Source organism: Gambusia affinis, linkage group LG24, assembly GCF_019740435.1.
Source record: "Gambusia affinis linkage group LG24, SWU_Gaff_1.0, whole genome shotgun sequence".
NCBI classification, from domain to species: Eukaryota; Metazoa; Chordata; class Actinopteri; order Cyprinodontiformes; family Poeciliidae; genus Gambusia; species Gambusia affinis.
Window position 1 is genome coordinate 3113467 of NC_057891.1, and position 11035 is coordinate 3124501.

General features: G+C 42.6%; 1 protein-coding gene across 5 annotated transcripts; it reads left to right on the forward strand.

The window, feature by feature from the left end:
* Window positions 1-2865: 2865 nt before the first annotated feature.
* Window positions 2866-10454, forward strand: senp7b (SUMO specific peptidase 7b). Of its 5 annotated transcripts, none has more exons than XM_044109604.1 (21): window positions 2866-3147; window positions 3621-3729; window positions 4024-4091; window positions 4169-4306; window positions 5066-5285; window positions 5356-5608; window positions 5685-5773; window positions 5969-6064; window positions 6140-6173; window positions 6256-6462; window positions 6667-6875; window positions 7460-7515; window positions 7580-7696; window positions 7805-7927; window positions 8000-8092; window positions 8376-8452; window positions 8686-8738; window positions 9695-9735; window positions 9866-9934; window positions 10001-10151; window positions 10245-10454. In XM_044109604.1, the coding sequence occupies exons 2-21, from the start codon at window positions 3622-3624 to the stop codon at window positions 10386-10388; spliced, it is 2346 nt and encodes a 781-aa protein (XP_043965539.1). In that variant the 5' UTR covers window positions 2866-3147; window position 3621; the 3' UTR covers window positions 10389-10454. The 5 variants fall into 5 exon arrangements, with proteins under 5 accessions (XP_043965539.1, XP_043965538.1, XP_043965536.1 ...); XM_044109603.1 differs by having other exon boundaries at window positions 2901-3147; window positions 4021-4091; XM_044109601.1 differs by having other exon boundaries at window positions 2902-3147; window positions 4021-4091; window positions 5063-5285.
* Window positions 10455-11035: the final 581 nt, after the last annotated feature.

Genomic DNA, 11035 nt, shown 5'->3' on the forward strand with positions numbered 1-11035 from the left:
CTGCAGTTTTTTTACGACCTTATTTACATCCAGAAAAATTAAACAACTGACCACTTTAAATATCTAGGCATTACTATACCAAAGGACCTTGGAAAACTATTTGAATATAATTATGTCCCCATACAAAAAAGAATTAAAGAAGATATCACAAGATGGAATCTTACTCCTTTTCTAAGTTTTAGCTCAAGAATTAACTCGATTAAGATGAACATACTGCCCAGATTGTTATATTTATTCCAAACTTTGCCAATTGAAATAAATCCAAAAGTTTTTCATGAATGGGACAAACTACTATCAAGATATATTTGGCAAGGTAAAAGACCTAGAATTGGATATAAGGTATTGCAACTGGAAAAGAAAATGGGAGGTTGGGGTTTGCCTTCCCTTAGAGATTATTATTTAGCAGCACAAGCAAGAACATTGATATACTGTTGCGACCCAACATATAATGCTCAATGGAAAACTATTGAAACAAAGGCGACACCCATTCCTGTGCAGGCAATTCTAGCTGATGCAAATCTACAGGGTTTCATAAATAATATAGATAACCAATGGATGAAAACAACCCTTAGAGCATGGAAAACTATTGTTAAAGAAAATGCACTTGAAAACGACTTGACAATCATAAAATGGATATATGATTCAGACTTCACACCAAACAAACTGGATGCCAGATTTAAGGAATGGACAGCCAAGGGAATCACTGCTCTGTGCACAATAATGAACAACAACATCTTAAATGATTTCGAAACACTCAAAAGAAAATATTCTTTGGACAAACAGGACTTTTATCGATATTTGCAAATAAGGAATTTTGTTAACTTAAAAATTAAACCAATCACTGACAAGAAGATGAACTTAATGGAAATTTTTATTAATGCCTATAAATCAAAAATTAAAGGGAAAATTATCTCGCTTATTTATAAAAACCTTATAGACCTAAAAAACAATTCAACCCTACATATCAAAACAAGATGGGAGAGAGAGGGCAATTTGACAATAACAGAGGAGGAATGGACAATAATATGGAGATATCAATGGACATATAATAAATCACTACAATGGCAAGAATTTGGATGGAAAAATTTGGTAAGATTCTTTATCACACCTGCTCAGAAATGTCACTATGATGGAAATCCTCCTGCATGTTGGAGAAAATGTAGAAATCAAAATGCAAACCATTATCATGTCTTCTGGGACTGCCCAATTATAAAACATTACTGGAAAGAGATAAAAAGTGCTCTACAAGACATTTTTAAGCAAAACATTCCTTTGGAGTTCAAGCTTATGTATTTAGGTATAATTCCTCAAGACGCCATAAAAAGAAACAAATATCTGATGACTATTTTATTAACAGCAAGTAAGAAAAACATTACAAGAAAATGGTTATCACATGACAAACCAACATTAGACGACTGGATTAACATAACATTCAACATCTATGAAATGGGAAAAATAACAGCCTCTCTCAATCACAGGACTGAACAATTTGATCAGTGTTGGAAGATTTGGATAGACTATGTAAAACCTAAAAGACCTGATTTCATTTTTAAAGACCAAACTTGTTAAACTTCCTCAGCAATCCACTCTCCTAGAATAGCCACGCTTTATAATTATTTTATATTATATTGTTTTGTTACTGTATTCCCCTTTTTTTCTTTTCTCTTTCTTCTTCCTTAGTTTTTTTTTCTTTCACACTTTCTTTTCTTTATAATCACTTTAAAATCTTTCTCAGAGAAGTGTAGTTACATTTTTGATTTGACTGTTATAAGGCAATTGTCTATATGTTAATCTTATTTCAAATGTTGAAGTTAGTTTGGTGATGCCTATTGTCATGTAAATGATACTTTCTCGAGAATCAATAAAGATATAATTTAAAAAAAAAAGGATGGAAACAGTGAAAAAAATATATATATATATATATAAAAAAAATTAAACAACTAAAGTTTTACAGGTGATCCATCCTTCAACAAGTTGGGATCAGTTTGTGGGCAAAACAAAACCTGCTCATTACATTTTTTAATCAGTTATTCCTAGATCAACAGATTTTAGTCTGAGTTCCAGAATGAGATGTTTTAGGGTTCTGTCACTTTAAATCAGAGCTGCAGCAGGCCACGCCCCCAACTCAACGTTTCCTGAAAACCAGTAAGTTAAAGCTGCACCTTGTAACTTTTAAAAAATATACATTTTTACACATTTGTTAAAACAATCAGTAAATCATGAGACAGAAAATCTGTGAAAAAATTAGTTCCTCTGCTTTCTTCCATCGCTAATTAGAAACAACCAATCAGAGCCAGGAGGCGGGGCATAGCGCTGTCAATCACCACCTTGCTCTGTTACGCTGCAGTTAGCAGGTCCTCAGTGTTCTTACCAGAGCCACTGATGGATAAATGGATTTTCTGTAACTATAAGTACTTTTTCTGCTGTTAGCACATTTAGCAGCGCGTACCTGAGATTGACTGACAGCACTAAGCCACGCCTCCTGGCTCTGATTGGTTGTTTTTGGTGCATTTCGTCAGACACCAATAACAACTCAGGGAAGAGATTGATTTTTTCACATATTGTTCATAACGAACAAAGAAAACTAAAGAGAAATCTATGTTGTAATAATCTATTTATGGTCTAAATAAAGGAGTTTACCTTTATGAATAAAGTAAGGTGCAGAAGTTAATTAGACGGTAACAAACGCAACACACTCAGGATAACAGACATTCAAGCCAACTATCCTGACTGAGATTTTTTAATCAACATACAGAATAAATATGATATGATAAAATACCGAAGGAGGCGGATCAGGTTGAATAAAATGACAATATCATCAGAAAAGATCAAACTTGAACAGGCTGCTGTTGCTCGTGTTGGACCGCAGGTGGCGGTGTGCACAGATCATTGGTGATCAATCTCCCGGTAAACTGGAAGAAGAAGAACACGGTCTCTGTTTTCATTAGCTTGATGAACCCGGTTTTGTTCAGGAATATAATGCGGGTTTCTAAGTACTTCCGCGGTTCTTCTGGGCCAGACTAAAGTTCTATTTTTTCCCATGAGTCCACTGGAGACTCCAGGGACGCTTAAGCGTAACCAGGCCGCGGACAGATAGCTGAGCTTCCCGGCTAGCAGGCTAATTAGCTTCCCCCTTGGCTTACACAGGTTGGTGTGTGTGAATAAAAACTGTTTAAAGTCGGATGAATATGAAGGAAGCGATTGAGTAAATATTTATTATTAATCAAGAAGGCCTTCAGAGAAATTCGGCTGTAAAATAACCTGCTTCAGTTTCCTAGTTTTACTGAAATTAACACTTTTCCCCGTCATTTACACTTTCCGTTCATGTTCAATGTGGTTTGAAGTGCGTTAAAAGTAACAGTTAATTAATTTGATCAATTTAGAACACGCTGGATATTTAAATTGACGTATTTGTTGTATTTTCAATTAGTTTTATTATGTCAAATTGAGCTTCGAACGTACTCTGTGACAACTGGTAAAATGTGTATGTTTTTCTATGGAGTTCGGTGCAGTGTTTTCATCGTTTTCAGTGCGATGTAGACGGTGGCTGAACCAGTGCGCTGCTGTGGAATTGGTTGTTTTTTCAATGGAGTCTGGAGTGGTTTGTTTTTATTTTACAGGATGGCCTTTCCCTATAAAATCCCTAAGAAGAAACAACCTGAGGGTTCTGACTCCGCCCACATCCACCTGCTGTCACCCCTGTCACGTCTCCATGGCTCCGCCCCCCAGGTAAAGGAGGTTAACACGGGGTTATTTCCATCAAAAGGATTTTCTAGCAATTTTTTGAGTTTTGAAACTGAAAGTTACAGTTTTTTCTATAAAAAAATTCTGAGATCTCAAAAACATGTAATCTAAGTTTCAAAAGTCAAAAATTTCCTAGATAAAATGCAGAAATTTCAGTTTCAAAAGTCAAATTTTTGAAATTCAGAATTTTCTTTGTTTTTTTCGAGAATATTTCAGGGCAGTTATACATTTTTTATACACATGATGGCCTTAATACATTGTGTTTTCTGGGCCAAGCAGGATTTTGGGAGTCCGACCAGGAGAGGTGGAGCTGACAGAAAGCATGATGGGAAACCACCTGGAATGAGGTTGGTGGAGGCGCCCCCTTCAGGCCAGGATGACTGCTACATGTGGAAGCAGGGAGAAAACGATGTTCTTTTTTCAGGGCGACACGGCAACCGTTCAGGAGCTACGTCCAAACTCTGCTAGGTCTGGACAGCTCCTGCAGGGGTGGAGCTTCATCAGCCAATCACGGTTTGGCAGGAAGTTGGAGCAGCCAATGGCAGCAGAGCTTCACTGACTGGTGAGATAGCAGCTTATCATGTCTGTGCAGAAACTGCTGGAGTCGATTTGTTTTTATTCATCTGGAGGATTCGATCATAACGGCACCTCACTGCATCATTTAGACTTTTATTTAATTATTCATCGTTCGGTAAGATCGGACTTTTCCCAGCGTTTTTTAGTTAATATAAAAATATCCAGGTTATATTGACTTGGTTGATTTGTAAATATTCGTATTTTTCTGACTAATATTTTGTGAAGGATTTTAGTTTTTAAATTGTTCAATATTTTTGTTTATTTTGATTATTTAAATGCATTTTCTGTTATATCACTGTTTTATTTTATTAATTTTTGCCTCTTAATAATTAATAACATTTCCGTTAATATTCTTGATGGCAGTTAATAAAAGCCCATCCTGATTGTTAATTGCAGGGATCTTAAAGAAAACTTTAATAATCCGATTTTTTGCTTTCATCTCCCATATACAGCACCATAAACATACAGTAAAGTAGAAATTAGCGCAACCATTTTAAGTTTATAACAATAAAAACAACAAAAAGAGGGACGTTTATCATGTTCTTGTAGCCCAGAATACATTCAAAATCATTTCCAGATACATTCTGTATAGGAATTAAGATGTTGAGTATTTAGTTTGCCTTTACAATAATTTGATTTTGCATTTTTCATAACAAAAGATACAATTTCTGTGTCGCACAGCTGCTTTTATCCTGATGATTCTGTACAGGGTTTATAAAGTGTTGTTCCCCTGTTCGTCCAGCAGGGGGCAGCCTAAGAGCGCGTCAGACCGTCTGCTGCAGCCAGAGGACTCCTCGGGTCTCCAGTCTCCACCACAGAGGAAAGTTTCCAGTCCGTCCACGCCGCACAAACGCATCTCTGTGAAGGCTGTGGACTACCTGGAAGAGCAGAGAGCACAGGTGGATGCTGGGAAGTTGAGTTCTTTGCCGCCGCAAAGGAAAGTGGACCCGGCCACCAACGGGAAGGTAAAAGGACAGAAACTCCTCCAGTCTACAGCCGGTTGTCCCCCAGCCTGAGAGACTCTGTTTGTTCCAGGAGAAGAAGAACTCGTCCGGTGTTGGACTGGAGGAGACGTCTGAGGACGAGTTCGTGTCTCTGTCCAGCTCCTCTTCCTCCTCCCCAATGAAGACGGCATTGTTGACAAAGATGGCCAGGAGGAGGCGGCGTGTGGACCAGGAGGACGTGATGGAGACTCAAAGACACAGATGGAGGACGTTCAGAAACAGGAAGACGCTGGCTGCTTCAGGTCTTAGACAGAAGAAGTCCAGACTGGATCCCAGTGAAGCCAGTGAGTCTGACCCGCTTCCTCTGCCGCTCGGTTTCTGATCCGCTCTGCAGAACGTTGATCCTCTCTCTGCTTCCAGTCGTCCTGTCCAGTGAAGAGGAGGAGGACGATGAAGGACAGAGGACGTCCAGTTGGGTGGACGGAGCAGGACACACCGAGAAGATGCAGGTCAGAAGCTAATGCTAAAGCTCTAAACCGACATCGTATTTAGCAAAAGCTAATGCTAAAGCGCATAACCAACATGGTAATTAGCAGAAGCTAACGTAAATACCATGCTGATGCTCTATATCATTGTGGTATTTCTCATAAATATGCAGCAGACTTTCTGGAGGAGTTTGTACTCACCTGTTGTTGGTCTCCCAGGTTCTGCTGGGTTCTTCTCCGCCGTCCTTCCTGCAGCTGGAGTTTTGTTCGCTCCACTCCGGCCTGATGGAGGCTGACGCTCGCGGCCCTTTGAAGGTCCGTATCACATCTGACTGATCCATCTTTCTGTTCCCGACCCATCACTAAGAGCTTTTGTCTTTGTTCTTGCAGATCGCTGAATATGAGATCACCTTCCCAGTGAAAGGTACCGGACTTGGGCCCGGGGTCCAGTATTGTCTCTGCTGTGTTTCTGCTCTATAACGTTAAACGTTAGCTTGTCCTTTCAGGAACGGAGGACACCGAGGTGACGGTGGTGGCGTCTCAGCTCCGAGGCTACGGCGTCTGGGACGGGGGCGTGGCGATGGGCGGGGCTCTGCTGGCTGGATGGAAAGGCCCCGCCCCCTCGCTGCTCTTCCTCTGGGTGTCGGCGGCTCAGGCCAACCTCCTGCAGAGGGAGCTGTCGCTCATCCAGAAGTCCACTGCCAGAGCTAACGGTGAGTCCAGTTCAGACCTCCTGCCAGTGGAGCAGAGGTCTTCCTCCATGGATTTAGTGGAAGCTAATGCTAAATGCTACAGCAACATGCTCATGGTTTCTGTTTTATAGTTGCTCAACATTGAAGTTAGCAAAAACACTAAATCGGTTAACAATTATCTCCAGAAGTAGCAGATTGTGCTGAGGATCAGTTGTTTCTCTGCAGCGCCGCCATGCTCCTTCCTCCTGGTGATGCTGAAGGAGCAGCTGTCGGAGATGCAGGCCGCTCTGCTGGCCTCCATCTTGGACATGGAGGAGTACCAGCAGCATCGCTCCTCTTCCTCCCCCATCGACTGGTCCCAGGGCCTGCTGCTGCTCCACAGCTGTCCCGCTCCACTGGACCGGCACCTGCTGCGCCTGCTGGGACACTCTGCTGTGAGTTCATTTGAAGCTGATTGATCTGATCGATTTATTGTCCACAACATAAATGGCTACATTATTCAGAACATGTTGACTTTAAAATGTTGACATTTTCTCATCTGTATTTAATACAGGATGAATAAACAGAAAATGGTGGTTTTCTCATATAATGAGACTTCCATCATTTTTCAGCATTATCCCCTGACATGTTATCCTAGTTTTTGAAGCAAATCAATAGTTTTGGTTGAAGTTGCTGCTGCTGCTCCGTCATGCAGCTGTTAGGATGAAACTTTGAGTGTTTATATTTCAAAGTGCATTTTTCATCCCAAACCGGACTCTTTTTGGAAAATTTCTCTTTCCTGTTCTGGTATAGGCTGGTATCTTTGTTTCTGTATCAACTGGCTCTACTTAAGAATGACCAGCAGCGCCCTCTGCTGGATAGAGGCCTAAGTACAACGTTAAAGAAGGACTAAGCTGACATTTTTAATCGATTGGAAATGGTTTTAATGTAATAAAACATTAATTTATTAATAATTAGTTGCAGGTTTGCATCTCTAGTGTAAACAGAGTCTGGACCTTTTTGTTTTGTGTCCTGACAGAAGCCAGGTCAGTCCAGCGCAGCTCAGAGGAATCCTGCTGGTCAGCAGCCCACCAGGTGAGTCCTGGTTCATCACCAGCTCTGGTCCAGGTGTGCCAGGTTAACCAGGTTCTTTCTGCAGGCTGATCCAGTACCCTCTGGTTCCGTGTATCGGTCGGATGACGCTGACGCAAGAAGACTTGGACTGTCTGGACGCCGGGGAGTTCCTGAACGACGTCATCATCGACTTCTACTTCAAGTCAGTCCTCTTCTCTCTCTGTGGTTGTAGTTGCTGTGTGTGACCAGCAGGGGTCTCTGTGTGGCTGTAGTTGCTGTGTGTGACCAGCAGGGGTCTCCCTCTCGCCAGGTACCTGCTCCTGGAGGGCGTTGGCGGTACGGTGGCCCAGAGGAGTCACGTCTTCAGCAGTTTCTTCTACAAGCAGCTGAGCTGCCGGCGAGCAGCTGGAGAGAGCGACGCCCCCTCTGTCCCGTAAGCCCACCGCCACCGCCGCCGCCCAGTGGAGATGATGTCACTCTGACTCTTCTTCTGCTGCTTCCACAGCGACCATCACACGAGGCATCAGAGGGTGAAGACGTGGACGCGGGACGTGGACATTTTCTCCAAAGACTTCCTGTTTGTGCCTGTTAACAAAGCGTGAGTTAAAATTAGCAAAAAAAATTTTTATGCTAAATTAAATTGTCCTAATTTTAAAATTATTTTAATTAATTTAATTCTTTATATTTTGGTTTGTCTGTAATTTGTAAATATTAAAAAATTAATTTAGTGCTGGACTTGTAAAATATGTTGCATTAATGCCAGTTTTGAGTCCAGTTTTTGGCTCCTCTGCTACCCGGTTCTGGTTCCACAGATTTCTGCTTCAGATTTGTTCAACCAGCCAGCAGTGGTTCTGACCCAGTTTCATGGTTGTGTCTCTCAGAGCCCACTGGTTCCTGGTGGTGGTCTGTTTCCCCGGACTGGAGGGCGTTCGGACTGAGGAGTTCCTGAGCGGAGCAGGTGAGCGGGTGGCATGGCTCGGCCCGGTTCTGTCAGGTGGAGGACACGGTACCGTTCACCAGACGTGGACCAGAACAAGTTCTGCTTGTTCCCTGGCATGAAGACGTCACACCTAGCAGAACCTGGCTCGCTGTGTGTTTGTCTATAAAACGGACCTGCTGGGCCCGTTAATCAGTTTCTGATGGAACCAGCCGGTTCTGGGAATCAAGTCCAGATGTTTGGTGTTTGTGCAGATGGATCCGAACGGGCTGCAGCAGAACCGCGTCCCAGGTCCCAGCTGCCACCGGTAACAATTAAAATCTGCTGACTCATCACGGCCGTTTTAGAACCCATTTATTTTAATCCAGTTCATTTTAAAATGCTGAGTCATATAAACAGGAATTATCCAGTGGATTATAACACAAGATGAGAATTAAGCAATACTGAGGAGAAAATAAAAATGACATGAATAAATTTATAATGTTACCAGAATAAAGTGACAATATTCTGACGTTTTATTATCCTAGTTTTTGTTTTATTAACATTTAATTTAATATTTTTTGTTGCCTTTTTAAGACTCAGTAGGTGTCGTTTAGGTATCATCTTTCAGTAATGAATACAGTGAACCCTCGCTGTAACGCGGTTCACCTTTCACAGCCTCGCAGTTTTTTGAACATTTTTATTTTACAGTGCATTATGTTCTGCGTTCTGATTGGCTGAACAGTCTCCACGCTTCTTCTCTACCTGTGTGCCAATAACATTACAGTATTTAAATATACGTAATACAGCAAATTTTGGTAAATGTTTTTTCCCAGAAGAAAAAAAGAGCGACAACAACTACCGATAAATAATGTTCTTCTTTTGAACAAACTCACCCCTAGAGAGCCGAGTCAGTTTGAGGAACAGTGAAATACGAGTCACAATTTGTTTACTGTACTTCGTATTGATGATTAAAATTATTATTTTACTGTAGTTATTTGTAAGAAAGCGTTATATTTGTTTAAAAAATGCTTGTTCCTGAAAACAGGTTTTATTCTTTGGTTTCAACGTAGAGTATTTAATTATACTGTATAATAATTGTAAAAAATATAGGTAACTACTTCACGGATTTCGTCTATCACAGGATCTTTTCGGAACGTAACCCCCACAAATACGAGGGTTCGCTGTATTTAACATGTAGCATTTTAGCAGTTAGCGTTAGCATTAGCTTGCGGTGCAGCGCTGCTGTTTCTTCTGCTGAAGCTCCATGTTGTTTGGCTGCAGTGCTCCCTGCTGGGCTGTCAGAAGAAAACCGTCACCAAGAGGTGAGCCTCACCTTCCTCTGCTGATGAAAGATGTCTGGGATCTAATTTTTATTTGACATTAAATCATTGTTAATCTTTTCCTTTTGGAGGAGACTTTGAACAGAGATAACTGGTGTTTGGCTCCCTGCAGGTCGTGCATCCTGGTCATGGACTCCCTGAAACTTTCCAGCCACGATGACGTCTGCCGACTCATCAGAGGGTGAGTTTCTCCCCCTCTGTGCTCGCCTGCAGCGTCGCTGACCCCCTGACCTTTGACCCCTTCCAGCTACCTGCAGGTGGAGTGGGAGGTTCGGAGGAAGACTCCGCGCCTCTTCACCCCCGCCACCATGCGGAGCTGCACCTGCAGCGTTCCTCAGCAGGACAACGGCAGCGACTGCGGCGTCTACCTGCTGCAGTTCGCCGAGAGCTTCCTGCAGGTCGGCCACCCAAAACAGGAAGTGATGTCATCGTCACGGAGCTGTGAACCTGCATCTTTAAAAACATTTCGCTCCCTCTGATTGGCTCCTCAGAATCCCGTCGTCGACTTCGACCTGCCGCTGCGACTGGAGGGCTGGTTCCCACGGCAACAGGCGCGGCAGAAACGCGACGAGATCCGGAGTCTGCTCTTGAGGCTGGAGCGGGCCCAGCTGAGTGAACAGAACCAGAACTCTTGAGTTCTGACCCAAGTGTAAATGAGTCCACTTCCTGTTTTATAAAATAAAAACTAATTTATGCTGCTGGCTCAGGCTCTTATTTTGAAATAATAACTGGAACTGGTCCCAGTTCCTCTGTCGGGGTCCAGGTTCTGCAGCCTAACCCGGTTCCCTGGGGGTTCTGGTATCATGGTGGTGCTTGGTTAATCTCAGGGCTCAGTGCAGCGCCCCCCGCTGGGCACCAATCAGCTTACAGCTCAGTAAGTGGATCAGCCAGGGGTTCTGCTGGCTGAACCGGGTTTAGGCACCAAAACAACCTCACTGACCGATCAGCTCATCACGGAACCACCAGAACCGGGTCCAGGTACCAGTCAGGATCATTGACAGGTTCTGGTCTCTATGGTCCGGCTCTCTAGGCTGACCTTGGCCCAGTTTCTGGTTCCTTTAAGGTTCTGGAACCATTCAAGTCTGAAAGAACCAGTACTGTTTCCAGAACCATTCTAGACTCTGGTTCTGGTCCAGTCTTATTCTGTCCCATGTTTGGTCTTCCCTGGTTCTGTTTCAGTCGACATCTGGACCTGGTTCTGGACTAGCTTTGGTTTCTTTATCTGGAACCAGTTTAGTTTGACTTTGGTTCCGGTCCATGTTGGACTCTCATCCATCTCTGG

What these genes read in the sequence shown, in the direction of transcription:
- senp7b (XM_044109601.1), top strand. Translation starts at nt 3,622, where the DNA reads ATGGCCTTTCCCTATAAAATCCCTAAGAAGAAACAACCTGAGGGTTCT. An exon ending in ACTGGATCCCAGTGAAGCCA is followed by an intron (nt 5,609 to 5,684) that starts GTGAGTCTGACC and finishes CTCTGCTTCCAG; the next exon opens with TCGTCCTGTCCAGTGAAGAG. An exon ending in GGAGTTCCTGAGCGGAGCAG is followed by an intron (nt 8,453 to 8,685) that starts GTGAGCGGGTGG and finishes GTGTTTGTGCAG; the next exon opens with ATGGATCCGAACGGGCTGCA.